Genomic DNA, 23,663 nt, shown 5'->3' on the forward strand with positions numbered 1-23,663 from the left:
CTTGAAAAAAAATTCTGAAAATGGCCTATTAGGGGTGTTTTCCGGAAAATAAAAAATTTACGAGGGTGCAAATCAAACCGAAAATTTTATAGGGGCGAAAACCGGAAATGACATATATTACAGGGGTGAAAAACACTATTAACCCTTTTTTATAAGATTAGGTTTACGTCTCCTAATTTTTTTTTTCTCCATAAATTTTTATCATATGAAAACTTGTTAGAAAAGATGCTTAAAATATCAATTTTTCTATTTTAAATTGAAAAATGTGTCGAATACTATTTAAAATGAAAGACATACGCTTTTATTGATCATCATAGGTTAAAATTTATATATTTAATTATGAAAAAAGATATCCTATTAAACAAAGGGTTTTTTAATGGAAAATTTTAATAATTAATTGTTAGATTTTCTTTTATTTCTCAAAACAATATTTTTCAATCGAATTTGTACCAAAAACCTCTATCATGAAAAAAAACGCAATCAAAGCAAACCAATAAATACATTGAATTAGACAATTGATATTACATTAAATGCTAACATGATTTTGCATCTTTTGTAGAAATATAAAATGAGAATGGTTACATGATTAATCGATGATTGACTCGGATGCCCCTTTTTTTTTTTTTTTTTTTTTAAATCCTTTAGACACTTTCCTCATTTAATCTAGGGATATAATTGAAAAAAATGAAGTTATTTTTTTATTTGTTTACCATACCGAAATTTGCATATACCAATTTTTTTTAAAAAGAAAAACAACTAAAAAAAACTTTATATTTTGATTTTGTTTTCCATGGATTCAATCCAAATGTGATCGTCACCATTTTTGATAAATTTTTGTTTTTTTAAGGGAGTAAATTTTATTTTTATTCACCATTTTTAATTATTATAAAATTTAGTTTATTTTCATTAAAAAGAGTAAATGTACGCCTTAGACCTTTTTAGAGGTAACATTTTACAAACAATTATCCCCTTTTAAAGAAACCTTAATTATCATGCTAATATTGATTCACCAAAATAATAGGCAGCATCGTTGCAATTGTTAATGCCACCATTAGAAGCAAACATGAATATTATCATGAATGATATTTTATTTTTTTACCATTAGTGGCATATTATTCTCATTTGCAAAAGTCTCATGTACAAAACCTCAAAATGTACAAAAGATAGCGCACTCTAATCAATAGAAATTAAAATCTCAACAGAATTATTAAAATTTAATCAAATTCATTGACATTTATAAGAACATTATTTAAGTTTATTCTGATTCAATAAATTTATGGGCATTCAAAACTATTTTTATAGTTATGAGTTATTATCTCCAAATAAATGGAAAAATCTTCGAAATTAATTTTTTTTAAATTTTTTTCTTCAAATTTAATCTTATTAATTAGGATTTTTCTAATCAAGAAGTGTGTGCCTTATTTTTTTTGGGTCAAAAAGTGTGTATCTTTATACGGTTAAACATAAACTTTTTTTAAAAAGAAAAGTTAAACATAAACTTGTAAACTTTGGAATCAAGAATAGCGAAATAGAATATCAATCACATTTAAATATAAGTTATGCCCTTGATGTAGTAAAAAGCAGGAGAATGAAAACTGAGCTACATTTACTAATCTCATCAATATAATTTATGCCCTTTTATTCCATTCGAATGCATACAGGCATAATTATAACAAAAAATTACATAATCCTCATTAATATAATAGATATAACAGAGTGGCTGATTGCAATAAAATAAATATAAAAGTGCTCATTGCAATAAAAAAATTATCTAGATTCTTCTCTCAAAATGCCTAAGTTAGCGACTCACTCCTTTTGGATATATGAAAATCTACCGGAAGAAAGTAGCATTAGCGATTAGATTCAAATGAAAAAGTAAATCAACCTCTTAGTCCATCAAGTGATTAAAATTCCATGCTTTTCAAAATACAGAAAATGCCTTTTTATGTCTTCTTTTTTTTTTTTTAGGGAGGAATTAAAGAGGTATGAAAATAATGAAAAGCAAGTTGTCTATATATAGGAAAAAAATCATGTCATGATCAATTTTAATTGGCTAATGAAAAATAAATGAGTCATGATTTATTTTAATTGGCAAATAAAAAATGAGTCATTATATATTTTGATTGGTTGATGAAAAAGCATTAAATGAGATGAGAAATTAGAAGATGCCATGTGTACTTTTCAAAAAATTAAGGCAAATATTTATAATAGAGATGATCATTAATGTCACTTTAACTAATAATTTTTTTTTCTCTTTTTCTGATTTTTTTCCTAACTAAATCTTAATTATATATTTGGAATGGAATATTTGTTATATTTCCTCTTAATATATTTAATTTTTCCTTTTTAAAATAACTAGACCATCTGTTATTTAGTGTCTTTTCCCTTTCTTTAAAGAGTAGTGATACATAGACCACCTTAGATGGCATGTACCACTTGTACACCCACACATAATTTTGACAAGTGTCCTTGTGGTCCCTCCACACACACAAAAAAACTCACATGTATTGTCCCTCACACACTCTTACATGAAGTGGTACAATATATGTATGAAAAAAAGTGTGTACATGAAACATTATCCTTCTTTAAATTACACCCTCAAAACAATGTGACAAACAAAAATGCTTTTCCCTCTCTAGCTCATATACCTTTTATGCGCACTATTGTGTTATCAATATATTAATATATTGATATTGATTACAATATATATTTAATTCAAATACTAGGGAAGATCGAGATAGAGGTTTAGTGGGGCATGCAAAGGGTACTTATAAAAGGGGTGTGGTGTGGGATACATTTGCTAAGCAAGAAGAAGAGTGTGTAGCCTTTTGTGAAGGAGAAAATCCTAAAGAGTAGGGGAAAGGTTGGTGACTGCCTTGCATTCTTCACTCTCTTCCTACAAGTCAAGATCAAACCTTAGGAGCACTCAGGTATGCCAATTCATTTCATTAGATAGACTTTCTTCAACGTTAACATTATATAGATTCGATCTGATGTTTATTGTTACTCTGAAGTTGGTCGTTGGATCAACAACTGACATAACAATAAACATACTAGAAGCTTAAATAATATCCGAAATTCAAGATAGTTTATCTCTAGCTAAATTTTGATAATTCTACAATAACAAGATTTGAAACATATTTTATCTTTCTTAATCTTTAATTTTTGTTATTATTGAAAGAAAAAAATCATAGTAATGAAATTTATTGATTATTGATCCAACACCCACCTTTACCTGAGGTAGGAAAGAATATGCATGTATTGTTTGCTTACACGACTTGCATTTCCAATTGGCATTGCTTTTGTGCTATTAGCTTTTACATTTTAATCAATTTAGATTTCTTTTCTTAGAAATATATAATATACCTGCATTTTTCATTTGAGAAAGTATTTCATGCATTTATTTTGCATGTAATTATTACATGGTAAAATTCAAAAAAAAAAAATTAAGATCCCACAAATCTACCAAAAATAAAAATCAAGATCCCATAAACCAAAAGCCTGACAAAAACACACTATCAAATTAACACTATTATAATATCAGTCAAAATGGTGAGTGGTGAGTTATTTATTTCAGACAAAGATGTGTATTTTTGTTTCATCCTCATCATCCATGATTAATTACATGCTTAGAATTAAATGGAGAAATTATTCTTTGAATCCCACCAAAAAGAAAATCTATAAAAAATAATTTCTTAATTTCAATGAATAATGTAGACTTACTATTGCTAACTTTAATGAATAATGGTGTAGGTACTTTTTTTATATAAACTAATATATATAAGCCATTTTACATCAACACACACTTAATAACGAAATCAACACTTAGTGAAAAAATTAGCCTTATCTCTTATGCTTGCTGCATGCAACTTGCATGCCACTTAGCTTCCATTTAATACCCATAATGAGTCATTTTGTAACAAATTTTTTTTTATATATATAATTTTTGTGTACAAGTGTTTCTTGTTAACTTTATTTCTGCCACGTACTTTATTAGTGACAAGTGTTTATATTACAATACTCAAAAAAAATTCTGCCACGTACTTTATTTCTTGTTAACTTTTATTAGTGACAAGTGTTTTATATATTTGCTCAAAAAACGAGGTTATATGTCCCCGTGAGTTTACCTCAGTTGGTATGGACAATGCATATATGTAAGATCTGGGGTTCGAACCCGGCCACCACAAAAAGAAAGATGTCATATATATATATATGTTAAGAGTCTCACATCGGTTAGGAATTGGCCTGATAATTTGTTTATAAGTGGGGGCAACCCTCACCTCACAAGCCGGTTTTGTGGGGTTGTGTTAAGCCCAACCACCATTTCTAATATGGTATCAGAACCTCTTCATGATTATTTGAGCCACTTGTTATCAGGTTTCTGTTATCGGGTCACATGTCATTTATGTTCACGTTTCAGATGTGCAATCATGAGCGTGAGGGGGTGTGTTAAGAGTCCCACATCGGTTAGGAATTGGTCTGACAATTTGTTTATAAGTGGGGGCAATCCTCACTTCACAAGCTGGTTTTGTGGGGTTGTGTTAGGCTCAACCACCATTTTTAATTATATATATATATATATATATATATATCATGCTAACCGGCGTCCGAAGCATACAAAAAATATAGTGTTATATTGCAAGTTTACTTGTGTAGGATTCTTGTAGACTATTTTATTGTGTGCTTTTTTAGTGTGATCCACCGTGATGATATTCACCTTGTACGGATTATACCTTAAGAGGCCAATCAATAATTATACGACAATTTTTTTTCAAAAACAAAATAATAATTAAACAATTACATTAAACATTGCTTTGTTTTATACTTCAATTGGAAAAGATGTTCTGTTTTTCTCACATATTACGGCTTTTCAATTTTTTCCCAGAAAGTCCAAAACATGTTCCACTTTAGTTCTTTTCTTTTACTTTCCTCATTCCGTAGTGGTTTAAACTACAATCACTATTCTCATATTCATGTATTTATCATTTAATTTTGAATAATTTACTTAAAAGTTAAAAATTTCTATGCATTTACTATTGGTATAAAAAGTTTAATTTATGTTTTTAATGACATTTCACCATATAAATTTGTTTTAAATATTTTGATAACTAATTTAACAAAAATAACATAATAATGAAGTATAATTTGATGTATGCTTAAATTATTGCACACTTTTTTTTTTTTACAAAATTGCACACTTGGTAGTGCATACCAATAAATTAATTGATTAATCTATAAAGTATAAGCATCTTCTTCACTTTATCATTAGTAAAAAGGAAAACTTTTTGTTTTATGAGCTTTTAATCATGTCCACAAAATCTTCTCTTGATGTACATATCTTCCTTTAACAATAGTCAATATCTTTATTTTGAGAATTATGTTTAGAACACACTTCTCTCAGTAAGTTGAAATTTAAAACCTATATATTGAGAGAGTTTGTTATATGAGAAGTAAATGATAATTATATACATAATAAAAAAAGATGTTTCAAATACATCTATATATAAAATAAACACATTAAATGCATGTTAAAACTACAAATGGGATGTTTCAAATACATCCGAAATGTTTCAAATGTTTTTGAAGGTTTTTATAGATTATTTATACCGTTCAAATTCTATAATCTGAACTACATAGGACACCTGAAAAACTCTTAGAATGCGAGAGAAGCTGTCTTTATATTATGTTACTATCAGGGGGTGTATGGAACTGGGGAAGGCTCTTGAATTATGAAATATTGTTTGTCACGTTCTTCTAAGTTTTGTCCAGCTACTTTTTATCATTTTCCATCTTATATGGGGTTTTCTTATTTTGTTAAAAAATAGTTAGGCATTGTTACTTTATAAAGAAGTTTCCTATAAACACATGAAAAGAAGGTCCAATCATACACATGATCAAAACAACATTTATTCGACTCTAGTCTTCTTCTTTTTTTTGTCAAGTTAGTAGCTAGAAATTCATACGGTGGGTGTTCGAGGTTCGATCCTCGGCTCCTGCATATATTATGCAATGTCTTTATCAACTGAGCTAAGTTCATACGAATCTAAAAATTTGTATTTCTTTGAATTGATTTATTTGAGCTAATAATCCGCTAACATATATGCATTTCTAAGACTCTTTGAGAGTACTTATGAAATTAGTTTACGACATAAGTTGTTTTCTTATTATTTTTATAAGCTCTCACTAATAGCTTATCAAAATAGCTACTAGTTTACATGAAAAAAGATTTTACTTTATCTTTTTCTTTTTTTATGTAGACATGGCTTATATATAAGCATGTATATGATAAGCACTTATTTTATGTTATTTATTTTGATGGTACAAAATATTAAACTAACTTATACTTGGTAGGTTGTTCAGGTTAGGTTCATTCTTAAGGGACTTTCCTTTGCAACATCCTCTTCTTCATTGAGAGTTGTTATCAAAAGATTTAGGATATCATGGACGATAATGATATCTCAAATAATGCAGTCAAGAACAAGTGGACAATGCCTCTATCAGTTTTCTTCAAAGATGCAAGGTATCATCAATTTGTGTAATCAACTTATTGACCCTTATTTCTTGGAGGAGCAGGGTCAGCATGATTAGAATTATATAACATGATTTTAATTATATTGCAAAAGATACCATGATGTATTGTTATAGTGCAAAAGATATCATGTTGTATTGTTACATTGCAAAATTTATATTGTAAAAGATAACATGATTTTATATTATATTGCATGTCATAATATATTTTAATCTCCTTAGACTCTCTAAAGTTTAAGGGCATTCATGTAATTTTACCAAAGTTTAAATAACATTTTAGTCCCTATAATATACATCTATTCTGGTTTTAGTCCCTATAGAAGGTAGTGTTTTTTTCCACCATATTTTGTATATAAAAATAAAATAAAAAAATAAAAACAAATATCCGAAAGTATATTTCAGAAGTTTTTGTCCAAAAACATACCTTGGAATGTAATAAAAATGTATTTTTTTTCATTCAGAAATATACTTTCGATGCGACTCTGAAGGTGGAAAAAGAAACTCTCAAAATAGAAATATTTTCTTTTCAACCTCTGATTATAGTCCGTACAATATTAGATTTATGTCGAGTTAGTCCTTGCAACATGTGAACTATATTCATTAACTTTAGTCTCTAAAATATGACATCTACTTAATTTTGTTGAGACTAATTCAACATAAACCTAATATTATAGGGACTAAAATGAAAGAACGAGGACCGAAAACATAAAGTTTTTATTTTAGGGACTAAAATCAACAAATAATTGTTCAGGTACAAAATCAAAAAACACTATTATTGTTGGGACTAAAAAGGTTATTAAAGTCTTTTACAAAATGCTAATAGCATGTTCTATTAATTTGAATGTAGCCTTGTATTCAAGATGGATTCCCTGGCTAAGGAGATACTTGGGATTGCATTCCCATCTGCACTTGCTGTTGCTGCTGATCCAATTGCTTCTCTTATAGACACAGCATTCATAGGCCACTTAGGTACCTTTTTTTTTCTTCTCAATAGAATATGATATTATGAGGGGTAACCTTGGCGCAACTAGTAAAGTTGTTGTCATGGGTTCAAGTCCTGGAAACAACCTCAGCCTCTTGTGTAAAAAACAGGGTAAGGCTGCGTACAATACACCAAATGGTGGACCCTTTCCCGGACCCTGCGTATGCGGGAACTTTATGCGCAGGGTTGCCCTTTAATAGAATATGATATTTTACTAGTCTTAATTGAAGTTTTAACAAGGTTCATTTTAATGTTTTGGCTTGTTTGAAGCTAAACTTTCCTTTTTTTCATGTGTTTAGGGCCGGTTGAACTTGCGGCAGCAGGAGTTTCCATTGCTGTGTTCAACCAAGCTTCAAGGATTACCATTTTTCCTTTGGTCAGTATTACAACTTCCTTTGTAGCTGAAGAAGATACTATGGATAGAATCAATACCAAAGCAGCAGAAAAACAGTTCAATGAAAGCGGTAAGGCCAAGTCGAATGAAGTAATGCCTGATGATCATTTGCTTCAAGACATAGAAGCAGGTGCAACCAAACAAGATAGTACCTTGAAAAATGGAGATGGTACTTTCTCTCTATCTTTCTTTTTCCATGTTTGGTGTGAAGTTGCTGGTTTGATGATATGAGCTATGAAGCACCGACACAGACACTGATACTAATGTCAGAAAATGGTATAATTGAATATAACCACATGTGTTAGTGTCATTTAGGTATTTGATACTGAACATGCCTTCAATCTGAAGTGTCAGTGCTACATACGATATAAGAGGGAAATGAGTGTATTTCATGCATGTTTGGTTGTTCTAACATTCTAAATTTTCTTATCAGATGCAAATTCAAATATAAGCAAGTCTTCTATTGTTACTAATAGTAGTAACAAGAGTGAGTCAAAACCTATAAGGAAGAAGAGGCACATTGCTTCAGCATCAACAGCATTACTTTTTGGCACAGTTCTTGGCCTTATTCAAGCTGCAACCCTTATATTTGCAGCTAAACCTCTATTAGGTGCAATGGGTTTAAAATATGTATGTATCTTTACTATCATAAGTACTATATTCAATATCTTATTACTTCATTGCTTAAACTACATTGAATATAAGCTTTTGTTAAATTGAGATATTTATCTTTTTTTGTAGGATTCTCCTATGCTTGTCCCAGCTGTTAAGTACTTAAGATTGAGAGCCTTAGGTGCTCCTGCAGTGCTTCTCTCCTTGGCCATGCAAGGAATCTTTAGAGGGTTCAAAGACACAACAACTCCTTTATATGTCATCGGTAGGTTCAAATGATCTATCTGTCATGAAATTGAGTCCAAATTAGAATCGGCATTGTTAAGAATCACGCATTGGATGAGATATAACCTGAAAATATATTTATAAACCGTGAACATTCTTCACTTTACAAACCGAATTTGTAAGGGTTAAATTAAGTTCAACGTAAATTCTAAGATAATATCAAAGTCTATCAAAGATTTATTGAGCCATCCCTATCGGATCAAGCGAAATTCTACGAGGAATTTCAAATTTTTAAGTAACATAACAAAAGAAAAACATAAAGAACGCATAATAAAGAGTTAATGAGAGAAAATTTGGTTTGAAATTTGTTAGCTTTTTTCCCTTACTTGGTTCATTTTTTTGCTATGGTTTTATTTAGTTTCCGGGTACGCATTGAATGTCGCCATGGATCCACTACTCATATTTTACTTCAAATTAGGCATCAGAGGTGCAGCCATTTCACATGTTCTTTCTCAGTAAGTCTTACTTTGCTTTATCATAATAATAATGTTCAAACATTTTTATTCTCAAGAATTCAACTTACAAAATGATGATACTTTTAGGTACATTATGGCAACTTTACTCTTGTTTATACTAATGAAAAAAGTAGATCTCCTACCTCCAAGCATGAAGGATTTGCAGATTTTCAGGTTTCTTAAAAATGGTATGTTGGTATTGAAGTCTATATATTCAATTCAGATTTTAATTTTTTATTTAAATGTAAAAAGCCGAGCATGAAACTTGAACGGTACGATTTTAATCAGACGGTATGAGTGCAGTCAATCCGACCTGACCATTTATCTCTTGAGACCAGGAAAAAAATATTAATATAGAAATTGAACATACATTGATAACTTATTAATAATGCTAGAATTTACTTACACGTTCGAATTCGTTTCGATTTCAATAGGTGGTCTATTGTTGGCCAGAGTTATAGCAGTGACATTCTGCGTGACCTTATCAGCCTCATTAGCAGCAAGGTTAGGTCCAATTCCAATGGCTGCATTCCAAACCTGTCTACAAGTTTGGATGACATCATCCCTTCTCGCTGATGGTTTAGCGGTTGCAATACAGGTACAAAAACATTTTTCTCTTGTTACTAAGATGCAAGATATATATTAATTTACGCATTAACGTTGCTGATTAAGTTTCCCTTTATCACAGGCAATTCTCGCATGTTCCTTTGCTGAGAAAGACTATAATAAAGTAACTACTGCGGCAACAAGAACACTTCAAATGAGTTTTGTTTTAGGGGTTGGACTGTCTCTAGTAGTTGGAGGTGGATTATACTTTGGAGCCGGAGTATTTTCCAAAAATGTTGCTGTTATTCACCTAATCCGACTAGGCCTCCCGGTATATTTTCCTAGCACAATACAACTGATTAGTTCGTTATGTTTTATATAGATGTAAAAATTAGTTACATATAATTTTTTGCGCGAGTTTTCGTCTAATTACATTTCAACTCACCAGTTTGTTGCTGCAACACAACCAATCAATTCGTTAGCCTTTGTCTTTGATGGTGTGAACTATGGAGCATCTGATTTCGCTTATTCAGCATACTCCTTGGTAAATTTGCAAGTTTTTTTTTAACTTACCATTTTTTATATTTTGTTATCTCTGTCAGCATTTATTTAGTGATTTGGTATTCTGTTTTTTCAGGTCATGGTCTCAATAGCAAGTGTTACTTCTTTATTCTTTCTATACAAGAGTAAGGGTTTTATTGGTATCTGGATTGCACTAACCATCTATATGAGTCTTCGCATGTTTGCTGGTGTATGGAGGTAAACTTTCCTTATGTTGAAAGCAAGTACCTGTTTATGGAAACAGCTTATAACATGTATATAAGCTGTTTTCAGCTTATTTCCTTAAACTCTTCATGATAGTTTATGAAAACAACATATAGCTTATAAAAAAAACAGTTCACTTTATTGTATCTTTTTTCGAAAAAATAACTTATACATAAATGCTTATATGATAAGCGCTTATGCTATAAGCGATTCATTAAGATTTTTATACGCAATGTTGTTATAGTTATATTATACAATGTTGTTTTAAAACATGTAAAATGCATATGCAGGATGGGAACAGGAACAGGACCCTGGCGTTTTCTCAGAGGCCAATCATTGTCTTGAGGATATATCTTACAAAAATAAACTTCATTGTGTAGTAGCATATCAAATTTTACATCACTTTTCATCCTTTAGGATCAATTGTCTGTTTTTTAGGACATGAAGACTTCTCTCTACTATAGTGATAGTCTTGCACTGCTCCATTTATACGTGCTAGTGTTGTATCCAGTATCGTCAATGTTGTCAATTGCAGATTGTGGAAAACAGCGGTTCGCTCAAATTCCTCGACACTTTGTAGTTTGTACTAAATAGTGTATCGCGGAACAATCGCAATTAGACCTGATTCTTCTACGCTATGGCGCTGTAGTGCTGCTATAGCCCCTATTTGACAACACTGAGTATCGTCAAGTTTTTTCTCCCTCTTGATGTATCATTAATGTGATTTTGTTGTAATTTGAAGATTATTCTTCAACCTGTCAGTATATGTAAACTCGAATGCATAATGAAAAATAAATTGATATACAATCACTTGAAGTTGGATTTTACTCTCTGTCTAATAATTGCTGACTTGCAATCATCTTCACTTATCTTTTAATTTGTATACCTCTTTTGAGACTCTACACGATCCGAGGTAGCTCCGAAGCAACTCGAATACGATTTGAAAATGCAATAATATCTGCACTACACAATGCCTAATTCTTACATTCATTTTCTCTCAGAAACTTCATTCATATCAAAGTTTCATTGAAAACTTTTTGATCTTTTGATGTGAGTGAAAAATTTGTAAGGGACATGGAAAGAATTTCTTTGTAATAGTGAGTCTTCAAGATTTGTGGATTAAGAGTTTCAATTGCACAAGATTCAAGAAAAAGAACTGAGGTTGTTTTCAACTTAGAAATGGATTCTAGGGTTTTTAGGTTGAAGACTCTTCAAGTTGTGATAAAAGTTCAAGTCATTTAGAGGAAGATCCAAGGGGTTTGAAGCCTTCAAGAATTAGGTTGCAGCTGCTCAAGTTGAAGAGTGAGACCAAATTTTCTGCATTGTTACACTTATAATTTTAAAATCAGTTTGCTATGTATGAACTAGTCTATTGAAATTGACGCTAGAGAAATAGAGCTAGAGACCTGGAGAGAAAAACACTTCAAAGTCTCAAGCCAACATAATATTATTGTCAATTAGATTGCGTTAATTTATCAACATAATATTTTGATGACATTTCTGGCGCTTGCATACCTCGAAATGTTCGTTTAATCGCTTAGTTTTCTTTTTTCTTGGGCTCAGCCCTCTTCTTGTACCAAAAAAAACAGTTAAGTTATGGAATTAGGATTTAAGATGACAGCTTATATTGTGATAAAAGTTTCCTTGAACAAAATATGTGGAAATAAAAGTGTAGTAGATTCAGAATTAACATTATAATATTTTATCTTTGAATTTACTTTTATGCATAAAGAGATATAATATGGTGAATAAACAGCCGCACGATGAAAAAAAAAATTAGGAAAATTTGTCTGCACACTTGTTTAAAAGACTAAAGAGTAGCACCAAAACGACATGACTTGATTATTAGTTTTAAAACAATTGTTTTAGTGGAAAATTGGTTGAAATTTTCAATTTAGAGACAACAACTTGGTGGTACATTATTCATAGATAAATTCTGAAGTGAGAGGAAGTTAAATCTAGTGTTGGTTGCTAGTTAATACTCCCTCCGTCCCATGTTATATGACCTAGTTGATTTTGTCACGTATGTCAATGCATAATTTTGAACTTAAATATCTTTAATAATCTATTAGAAAAAATTATGAAAATTTGATATTTTGAAAATATTCATCGAGACGAACCCAACATCTTATATAGTATATTTTTGTCTATATATAATAGTAGAAAAACAGGGTCAAAGCATGTATGGTGAATAGTAGACATTTTCAAATTAGGTCATTTAAAATGGGACGGAGGGAGTACTAATTACCAAAAGGGTCATGTGAACTTGTCTACCATCATCAATGGTATTCACCAAGGAGGGGGACATAGTACCAAAAATTCCCAAGGGTCACCACTAGCAATTTGCTTGTTACAAGAAGAACAAAATTACATGTTTTTAAGACTATGCTCTTACTTCATAGTCAATAGTCCAACTATGCAAGAATAATTGATCTATACAAGGTATATACAGGTTTAAACTACATCAATCGTTTCACGGCGGTTCATTTTTCCTTGTAATATCCACACAAAAAAATTAAAAGAGAACAAACACTGAAAAGTTTCGAAGACAGACAGACAACAACACCAGAACAAAGGCATATTAACCAAATTAATACATCCCAGAATCATGATCATATATTGATGGCAGGAGCCATTGGAGGAAACCAACATTAGTTTCTCCTTTTGATCTACTTGTTGAGTACTCCACTAGCATGTTCCATAGGTCTCCAACTGTCCATCCCTGCGACAAAATCCAACACGAGACCTGCCACGACACCAACCAAAATCTCTAGTGAGAAATCAACATTGCAATAAAAGACCAAGTTGAGTTGGTATATTCCTGGAACTTGGCTAAATAAAGATGATTTATTCACATATGGTATCACCACTAAGAGAAAACCGCTCTATTTAAAACTCTTTCTAACACTTACTGAATGAGAAAAATTCATTGGATTCCACTAAATCATGTGGGGCTCATCTCCAAAATGATTGGATTCGCATAAATTTCACTCAATCATGAATAGTGTTGGTGAGAGAGTGTTAAGTGTTGCTAGCATTTATCTGCTACTAAAATTAGTTGAGAAGAAGGCTATTGGGACAAATGTGATTCCCAAATTGAATAAAGATAGGGAATGAAAAGAGTTTATAAAGAGTGATACTCCTCATCTTACAACCGGTTTTGTAAAAATGAGATGAGCCCATTATAAAAACTTAATATGATATCAGAGCCTATTGAGTCGAGTCATCCACCATATTATCTACGCATCAAACTCAATAGTGTTGGGTATGAAGGGGGTACTGAGAAAAACTCAAGTCTCACATTAAAAAGAGATAAAGGCTAAAAAGAGTATATAACTAGCGACACTTCTAACCTTACAATGCAGTTATTTAAGGATGAGTTAGGCCCATTTGAAACTTAATAGAGGCAATGCAAATAGTGGGTTATTCATTTGTAAAAAAGACCACAAAAAATGGAAACTTAATTCTAATATGGGAATCTATTAGCTTAGCTCAGTGAATCCTGTTCATGTCACTTTAATCTGAATGCAAACTTGCAAATAGATTTGACAGGTACAACTATTTAATATATGTCAAGTTACCTTGTCTAGATTCTGCAATGCTCCCGAGCCAAATGTGTAGTATGCAATGAAAGGTCTTCCAGCCTGCAGGGTTTGATAAAACAAGACGAAGTTTAAGGTCCTCAAGCATGAAAGGTCAAATTGTCAAAGTAAAGTCTAGTACTACAATTGTTGCTGTCAATTTGCAATATTTCATTTTCATCGACCTTTTGTGACCACGTGCTGATTTTCAAAGTTCTCAGCCGTCAAAATTTTAGACGTTCTAATGGCATTGTTGACTATCCCCAAAAAATTTCTAAATTGAAACTATCAAACATGATATGGTTGACTCGATCTCAACACTCATAACAAGAATGCATAGAAATATCTACCATGATATGGGATTTTCCTTGGTGTAGGGGTAAACATAAGCATTAATTTCTAATTCATTCAGATAAGTACGCAGGGACTAAAGGTACATATTCATATAATGATGGCTGAAAATATAAAATTACTTGAGAAGCTGCAAGCCACTGAATTATGGTCTTTACTTCAGGATCTCCTCCAAAGGCACCACATCCCCAATTTCCGGTCGCAACCCCAATATCATTACTATTCTCCATCATATCGTAATCATTTTGAGAATTTCTGATTTCTTGATATGAATATTTTCCTTCACTTGTTTCCATAGCATCAAACTAAGAGAAACGAAAAATGTTCAATACAGATAACTGAACAACGAGCGATGCAGATAGCAAACCATATTGATGCTAGAAAGTCATGGAAAAAACAACCAGTAAAGATGAGCATACATTCTCTTGTGGTATTTTCTGATCCCGTTGATATTGAGATTGCTGCAAGAAACCACAGAATGCCTTGTTGATCTCACTGCAGGAATGAATAAGCTCGTTGATAATATGTTATAACTTAAAAAAAAAAATTTAAGACATACAAAAAACATCATTTTTATTGTGTGCAGCTAGGAACAATACAGTGAAACTACAATTTGCAGGTAATAAATTGATGCAATGTTTATAAACAATTACAAACTTCAAAGGGCAAATATAAAGCACAATTCGTTTTAGATTATGGGTGCGTTTGGCCCAACTTTTTTGAGACATAAAAGTTACTTTAAACTTAAAGTTAAAAATATGAGCTTTAGAAATTAAGTTTAAGTTGTTTGGTAAATTTTTCTTTTTATTTCAAAATCTATTTTATGTTAAATTGTTTGATAATATTTTTAAACAAAATGAATTATTTTAAGAAAGTTCATATTTCATAATAAATTATGATAAATAAATAAATATTTTTAAAATGAAACAAACATTTATTTTAGGGGAAATGAATAAAAAATTATAAAATTTTTATATATAAAGAGGTGAATAAGATTTATAAAAATTCTTTGTCAAAAAAAAAGATTTATAAAAATTTATACATCATGGACCTATGAATTTACATCACAATATTTGTTTAAAAGAGCACGTCATAAATAATATACCATTCCTTTAAAAAAAAAAAATAGTATACCATTGTCAATATGCCAATTTGTGAATAGTAATTTGTATAACTAATTTTTTTTTAAGAAAAATTTGTATAACTAATTTGTTAATACCATTAATAAAAGATGACCATTTCTTAACCTAAACAAATTATAGCAATTAAAAAAATGGTAAAAACAAACAAAAAAACAAAAAACAGCAATTGTATACCACATGCATGCCGTAAGAAATCAAATAAAATGAAATATAAAATGTGCTCAGTGGGATTCGAAGGGGAAATTTTAGAAAAAAGTTGCCGAGAATTCTTAGAAGTAGGTTTCAACAACTTTAACAAAAGTCATTTATTTGTGTATTTTACACACAAAAAAATAAGCAACTTTTTATATTAAGTGCTTCTCAAGAAATATGTTTGGCTCAACTTCTCCTTTTATAATGTAGAAAAGTCAAAAATAAGTCGGGCCAAACACTACCTATAAATTCTATCTTAATATAATACGACAACAGTGAATCTAGATCTAAAGAGACGCAACCAATCAATGAAAGTTAACGAACCGGAGGAGAAATTTTTCCCTGTATTGCCTCATCCCTGGGCCACATAATGCATCAATTGCAACAATCCTGGTTTTGCGTCTTCCGAAGGTGTCTACATCTTTGTCGTCCACATAATCCCCAGAAAATCGAAACGATGATGCATATCTGAAGAAATCAGGAGATATTATCACTGTTAGGTTGAAGGAAGCACACAATAGCAAATTGTGTGTGAAAAGCTGAAAATATATAATGAGACATTGCATCAGAGAAATATTTCACCATTTTATGCATACTGTTACTGTATAGAAAACACTAATGTGCAATTTTTTCTTTTCTTGGGAAGATATACAATTTTACATTAAAAAACTGTTCTAACCAGGTGTGCAAATCAGTGAGAAGGAAAACAGACGCATCATAAATGGTTCAATCTACTGAAAAAGAACCTACCATCACATTTGAAGTAAACAAACCAGTAGTAGGCACTAAAAGTATTCAATTCTAACTGAAATTTAGAGCTATCGAGTAACACTGACCCTGTATAACTCGAGAACCTTTCAACACCAACAATATCTATAGCCTCATTATCCGCCATGGACGGCAAGAAAATCATGCCAGCAATTAATTCTGGACTGATCATGAAGCGAATTTCCTCCTATATCAGACAATTACAAGTAAATTAATTAAACGTAAGTAGGTCGAAAGCTCAAGTAAGAAAATATCCAAATCTGCAGAATCTACAGGCATAAGGAGCTAATACAAATTGCATACGAAATATAAGCATAAGACATATCAGGAACTATGCTTATAAAACATATCAGGAACTACGTCATATAGAATCTATCACAATTGCCTAACATTTAAGCACAAGATGTTAAGGATGGAAATATAATACATATTATAAACATATAGCACCTGTACACAACCCCTACGAAGAGCACCACCGCCAAGATATTCATTTGCAAAATCCACTTCGACAGTTTCACTTGAGTGATCTTCTATGAGCCCTGAACTTTTAACCTAAAATGCAAAAGTATCACCTATTATGAACCAAGTGGATCATTGAAAGAGATTAGTTTTGTGGACAATTGAAAATAAATCTCCTTCAAATACCTCAAATCTGCATAGAGGTTTTACAGAAGTGCTCCAAAAGCTGGCGTTTGGGTAAGATATGTGAATACAATCATCTTCCCAGGGAAGTACTTTTCGCTCAAATGAGACAACACCCTTGGGCATATTAGAGGTTATCCTTTGAAAATAGTGAATGATGCACCAAATCTTATCTTCCTGTTTTTGAGTGTAATCATTATAGAGACTCCTGAAAAAGGCACAACCATAGAGACTCCTGAATTTCAAGAAAACTTTGTAATAACATGTGAAACAAGGAATTTAATATGGTCACTTCTTTTATCCTTCACTTTCACTATCATTGAGTCTCTCTAACACACAAACATGCAAATACCATTGACGGTTTGACACCACTAGGAGAAAATGATGATCAAAATGAATGCTAAAACAAGCAATTGAACAAGTGAATAAGAATAGTATAGCTTAAGATTTCTTACGCAAACAACTCATCAAAGTTAACTGGTTGAAGTTGTTTCTCATATCTGTCATGGACTGGGAATAGACATAAAAATGAGCATGCAAGAAGAGCAGCAATCAACTCCTGAAAAGCAAGAAATTGCAATTGTAAATTATAACTATCATTAGCATGTAACTCACGACCATGTACAATACAACGGCCGCAGAAGCAGCCTTCGTTATGTGAGAGTCGTGACACCGGTAGCTGTGATAGTAGTAGACAAGTAGCCAACCAGTATTATTTTGATTATTTGAAGAGTGGTATATTTTATCTTGTTGCGGTAAAAACGCTATTGAAAGATTTAGAGAGAAAACTAAGGGATTTGTGAAATGCTTGAGTGATTTGCACTCAGCTGATCCTTCATTTCTATACACTCATAGATGTAAATACAATTTAAATTAACAAAGAGATTAATAATGATCCTACTTCCTAGTTTCATGAATGATATTTCCTAGATACATGACTACCTAGGTACATGATTGCTACAATTTCTAATACTAATTAATACTAACTGCTACTAATTCCAACAAACGCAAAGCAAATTGGTTTAAGAATTTTAATGTCAAGTACATGTAGCCTTGTAGGTGGAATTTTGTTTTTAAACAATTAAAAGAACGCATATTCTACACACACAAAAGAAAACAAAAAAAAAACACATAAGTTTTGTAACAAGCAAACCTGGGTAAGGAACACTATTCCAGCTTCCTGTGAATCCAGCATACGAAGACCAGTTCTGACCGTGGCTCCCTTTCCGTCAATAACCATATCGGCATTTTCATAGTGTGCTTCCAACAAAGATGGCAACCTCAAAAGCAAATCTCCCAATGATGGAAGCACCTCCTCAAACCACTTCCTACATTCCTCTCTTGATATCAGCTGAAACAAACAATCATGAGTCTTCGTTTTTATTCATAAAACAATTGTTCGATCAGCTATAAACAGCAAAACCCATGTACCCCAATATACCAAGAAAACCCGGATTCAAAATAAAAAATTTGAGGTTTTAGAAAGGTGAGGTTACCTGCAGTATATTACCTCGTCGAAGAAGAGGGCATATCCATGTGCAGCGGAAGGGGCTAAAGGTTCTGAAGAGAGAGAAAGAGAGTTCCTGAGTTCAGTAATGAAGATGAATAAGAGCTGTCCCGAGTCAACTCGGCCACATCCGAGCTCTCTGAGAGCTCCCACCACTTGGGACGGCCAAAATAGAGAGGAAGAACGCATCACCACCGGTAAATATGGTAGAATTGATCTCCAATCTTCTCTCTTCTCCATTTTTCTTTTATTCTCTTCACAACCGAGTAAGAAAAGAGAATATTTCAAAAACGGAATTATTATTTTTATTAATATTACAATTGAAAATTGAAATTTGACACTAATTATAAGATTTACCCACTCATTCATATTACACAAATCTGAAATTCCATTCAGAATGCAAGCATGCAAGCAACTATCAGTTATAACATTTCAGGGAAATGAAAAAACTAACAAACTTAACAATGACCACTATTTTATTTTAATAGATTCTAAGCCTAAGATCTCTCCTTACATTGCCAAACAGCCTTGATTGGGCTCTAGCAGATTCTGAGCCAAATTTAAACGCCGAATAAAAGCATTATAGTTAATACAGTATAACTTTTTTTATTTTATATATACTTTTACATTATAAGCTCCATAACCTGAGATATGATTTTTATTGCTGTAGTCAGGGCAATTCCAAAGCAGTAAGCATAACAGTATTGAGAAAGAAGACCCTTAATACATTCTTATTTTTATAATCAGTCCAAGTAACGAAATTTTGCTATATGAAGACAGTAAATAAAAAATCGTAAGACGTTCAGTATACTCATCATGTTAGTTGTAACACATCAATCTTCACCAAGATAATTTGCAATTTTCAAGATTAATGCAGGAGTTCAAATTTTCTAAATTTTATTGTACATTTGGGACTGGTGGCGTGTATGATTCAGAAACAGTATCAAAAAATTTACACAACGTATCAAAATCAAACTCAGTATATATAACATAGAAATTCAATCCACTACCAATAATCTGAACAAGAACACTTGCCACCATGGAAATGATGAAACCGGTATGAATCCCGTACTACAATTTTCCTACCAACAATTTTACTAACTAGCTTGAAAACAGAGTGGCAATCACCACAAACACGAAGATTCTTAAAAATTCTAAGAGGCGAGCCTTCGGCACTATTGATCAACCCAAAAGCAAGGGCAATTCTCTCACTATGGTTCCAAAGATTATGCTCCTTTTGTTCTTCATCTGTATCTTGTAACGCATAGCTTGTGTCTGGCATGTGGCCTTCCTCTCTAGTCATCTTTCTGAGCTCTTCCAACTTTGCATAGATTTGTGCAGATTGTGGATGAAACTGGTCTCCCATCCCAAAAGTCATAACCTTGTTTTTCAACTTGATCCAACTACAGGCAGGTTTCTTCTTTAAGCTCTGTGATTCCATTTGCTTTCTGACATTCTCTACATCTCCCCACCTTTGAGTAGATGCACAGACATTTGAATAAAGAACATAGGCTGAATCATCAGACGAGTTCAGCTCGAAAAGACGATCAGCAGCTTTCCTCCCGAGCTCCAAATTGCCGTGTACTTTGCAAGCAGCCAACAAGCTACGCCACACGAATTCATTTGGTGGGACAGGCATCTTATCAATGAAACCTTCAGCCTCAGCAAGCCTTCCTGACCGGCCAAGAAGATCAATTATGCATACACAATGCTCTATTGCAGTAGGAACACCAAATTCACTGGTCATTGAAGAGAAGTACACAAGACCCTCATCCACCAAACCCCCATGGCTGCAGGCAGACAGAAGTGAAACAAATGTGACGTGATCAGGTTTCAGCCCGAGATCAAGCATCTCATGAAAGGCCTCTGTGGCCTGGCGGAAAAACCCGTGTCTGGCCAATGCTGATATTAAAATGTTCCAAGATCTCTTTGACCTGATTTTTGGTATCGGAAGGATTCTAAATACATCATCAATTTCTCCACATTTTCCATACATATCCATTGTAGCATTTAAAACGTATTCATCTAACTCAAATCCAAGTTTAATAATCCAGCTGTGAAGCTGCTGACCCTCATCCAGAACTGTCAAGTTACCAATAGTAGCAAGAGCTACGGAGAAGCTAAACTGATCCAAGTCAACCCCATCATTTCTCATCCTTGCAATAAATTTTAGTGCTTCCTCACCAGGACCATAATGAGCATTTGCAGAAAAAATGGCATTCCAAGTACTAGAATTTTTATTAGCTAATACATCAAAAATATAGCTACTTGTATTAAGATCACCACACTGGGCATACATTGTAATCAAGGAGCTTTGGACATACGTATCTAATTCAAATCCTGCCACAACTATGTGTGCATGGATTGGCATTCCATGCTTCAAAAGATAATCAGGAGACATACAAGTGCCAAGAAGATTGACGATAGTAATGTAGTTCGAAAGCAAACCTTCTCTTCTCATTAAGTTGAATGCTTGAATTGTGGCATTTGGATCTTTGTCATCAGCATGACCACCTATCAGTGCATTCCATGTTACCACATCTCTCTCAGGCATAATTTTGCACACTTTTTGCGCTTCATCCATCAATCCAAACTTCCCATACATGGTGACCAATGTATTACCTATGATTAAGTTGTGATGTACAGCAAAATGAATCACAAAGGCATGAACGATCTTTAGTTTTTCTAAATTATAACACGCAGATAATGCGGTTGTAAAAGTTACATAGTTCATTGCCTTTCTTGTTTTGAGCATCTCAACCAAAAGTAGTATGGCATGTGAATACTTTCCATCTTCGACATGGCTTGCCATCATGGAATTCCATGAAATTAAATCTCTCGCGGGCATTGTATGGAAAACAAGCTCTGCATCCTCGGATGATCCAGCCTGAGCATACATACTTAAAAGACTATTACATACACAAACATTTGATTCCAATCCAGATTTTGTTATTAGACCATGAAGTCCTCTTCCCCACTTCAAATGTTGCGCAGAACCACATGCCGGTAACAAGGCTGAGATAGTAATATAATCTGTTTTTGGGTGAGTACGACGCATCCAAAAGAAGTGTCCTAGAGATTCTTCAAATCGACCATTATGTGCACTTGCAGTAATAATTGAATTCCACGAAATAGTGTCTCGTTCCTGCATGTTATTAAACACACGGGACGCCTCCTCTACACTATCATAATTACCAAACATGGATATAAGGGAGTTTGCGACAGAGACACTGCTAGTATCTAATCCAGATTTGATGACATCTCCAAGGATCTGATATCCCATGGTTTTATCCCCAAACATTCCGCAAGTTCTAATAACTGTAGCCATTGTATTTCCAGTACAAATTAGCCCGTTATGTCTTAAATGCCGATAAATATTAAGAACTTCTTTTGTATGCCCATTATCTGCATAGCAAACCATCAAAGAAGTCCAAGAGACTATATTTGGTTCCTCGATCTCCTCAAAAAGTTTGTTAGCCTCAGAAACCGAACCATGTGTACCATAAAAGTGCAGCAAACTAGTACCAACAAACACATTAGACATCAAACCGCATTTGACGACATAACCATGAATCTGACGTGCCCCTTCAGTCATGCACCCTGACCTATCACACGCAGTCACCATACTAGCAATTACATAACTGCTTGGCGTGACACCATTTTCGAACATGTGGCAAAAGAATTGCATAGCCTTGTGGTACCAACCCACTCGAACAAACCCCGATATCATGTTATTCCATGAAGCATCATTTCTATCATACATCTTATCAAAAACATGTTGAGCATATTTTATGCTACCAAACTTGGAGTACATGTTAACCAAGGTGTTTGTATAGAATGTGTTTTGTTGAATAACATCTTTCACGCAAAGTGCATGCAATGCTTTCCCAACATTTCCTTCAGAAATTTCAGAGAAGCCCTTTTGAAGAAATCGAGAAACTTGAGGGTTAGAATGGTTTCTGATGAACGTATGGATGCCATAGCTCAAGAATTCGTTTTCTTTTACGCATGTTTCGAGCTGGTTTTGGCAGTTCAAAAGAGGCGAGTATGGAGTGGGTGGGGCATGTACAACATTAAGAGTACACAGCGTTCTACAATTCCTAGCCAGCTCTAATAATTGAAGGAGACCGAGCCAAGGCAGAAGACAAGACAGGACAAATAGTCGACACTTGTGAGAAAGAACAGCAAAAAAAGTGTTCTTCAATCCACAATCTGATTCATCCAACAATAACAGAAAAATAAGTTCAAAAATTTACACAACTAAATAACATATAAATAAGTTAAAAAAATGGCATGTCTTTGAGTAAGTCATCCCTAACCTTTTACTAATCTAGCTCAAAACTTTCAAGGTAATAACCCTCCATACCCAAAAGCAATGCAAGGGTATGAGGGAGTGAAAAAACGGACCGGTACCGGGATTGCGGCCGTTACAAAACGAACTTTTCACGTCGAGAACAAAAATCACAGGAAAATTCAGAAATTTGAACAGGAGAAGAAGAAATCTGAATCTAATCTTTTTTACACAAATCAATTACTTACTTCTCTTCCTGCTTGCGATTCTGGTGTTGCCGTTTCTTGCTTCAAATTCAACAAATTCTAAACCCTAAACCCTAAACCATCATGACTCATCAACAAATTTTTCATATGACTTGGATTGTTTTGATTATATTTTGAAGGAAGTGGAAATATGAAGGGGTTTGAATTGTAACCCTTTTAAAATTTATTCCTAAAACTTAAATAAGTTTATATACTCCAAAAAGTTTAAACAAATAAAAATAGACTTAAATATGTATTTCATCCTTGCAATTAGGGATCGTTTAAAAATTGGTCGTAATAAGTACTTGAGCATGCACTTGAAAATCCCCTATTTGCCAATAGAAATGTTGACCTACTTCGACAACAGATATATCATA

The 23,663-nt window shown here is 32.7% G+C and overlaps 3 protein-coding genes across 6 annotated transcripts; 1 reads left to right on the forward strand and 2 right to left on the reverse strand.

Moving 5' to 3' along the window:
• The first annotated feature begins 2,754 nt into the window (after nt 1-2,754).
• Nucleotides 2,755-11,383, forward strand: LOC11438253 (protein DETOXIFICATION 43). 3 transcript variants are annotated; one of them, XM_003599102.4, is made up of 13 exons: nt 2,755-2,930; nt 6,352-6,520; nt 7,376-7,497; nt 7,810-8,073; nt 8,338-8,534; nt 8,646-8,781; nt 9,160-9,256; nt 9,344-9,444; nt 9,691-9,854; nt 9,945-10,133; nt 10,251-10,346; nt 10,440-10,561; nt 10,858-11,383. In XM_003599102.4, exons 2-13 carry the CDS (start codon nt 6,441-6,443, stop codon nt 10,910-10,912), a joined length of 1,623 nt encoding a protein of 540 aa, XP_003599150.1. In that variant the 5' UTR covers nt 2,755-2,930; nt 6,352-6,440; the 3' UTR covers nt 10,913-11,383. The 3 variants fall into 3 exon arrangements, with proteins under 3 accessions (XP_003599150.1, XP_024635601.1, XP_039688357.1); XM_024779833.2 differs by having other exon boundaries at nt 6,361-6,520; XM_039832423.1 differs by lacking the exon at nt 2,755-2,930 and having other exon boundaries at nt 6,077-6,520.
• Nucleotides 11,384-12,874: 1,491 nt separating this feature from the next.
• On the reverse strand, nt 12,875-23,419 carry LOC11441769 (poly(ADP-ribose) glycohydrolase 1). The gene is made up of 12 exons (XM_003599103.3): nt 23,290-23,419; nt 18,754-19,004; nt 18,397-18,594; nt 17,699-17,802; nt 17,247-17,451; nt 17,049-17,153; nt 16,670-16,788; nt 16,158-16,301; nt 14,919-14,994; nt 14,622-14,804; nt 14,149-14,211; nt 12,875-13,313 (listed from the first exon to the last, which is right to left on the reverse strand). The coding sequence occupies exons 2-12, from the start codon at nt 18,988-18,990 to the stop codon at nt 13,158-13,160; spliced, it is 1,590 nt and encodes a 529-aa protein (XP_003599151.2). The 5' UTR covers nt 18,991-19,004; nt 23,290-23,419; the 3' UTR covers nt 12,875-13,157.
• Nucleotides 19,692-23,419, reverse strand: LOC11446033 (pentatricopeptide repeat-containing protein At3g24000, mitochondrial). 2 transcript variants are annotated; one of them, XM_039832252.1, is made up of 3 exons: nt 23,290-23,419; nt 23,070-23,189; nt 19,692-22,962 (listed from the first exon to the last, which is right to left on the reverse strand). In XM_039832252.1, the coding sequence occupies exon 3, from the start codon at nt 22,562-22,564 to the stop codon at nt 19,757-19,759; it is 2,808 nt and encodes a 935-aa protein (XP_039688186.1). In that variant the 5' UTR covers nt 22,565-22,962; nt 23,070-23,189; nt 23,290-23,419; the 3' UTR covers nt 19,692-19,756. The 2 variants fall into 2 exon arrangements, with proteins under 2 accessions (XP_039688186.1, XP_024635508.1); XM_024779740.2 differs by lacking the exon at nt 23,070-23,189 and having other exon boundaries at nt 23,290-23,417.
• Nucleotides 23,420-23,663: the final 244 nt, after the last annotated feature.

Source organism: Medicago truncatula, chromosome 3 (assembly GCF_003473485.1).
Source record: "Medicago truncatula cultivar Jemalong A17 chromosome 3, MtrunA17r5.0-ANR, whole genome shotgun sequence".
NCBI classification, from domain to species: domain Eukaryota; kingdom Viridiplantae; phylum Streptophyta; class Magnoliopsida; order Fabales; family Fabaceae; genus Medicago; species Medicago truncatula.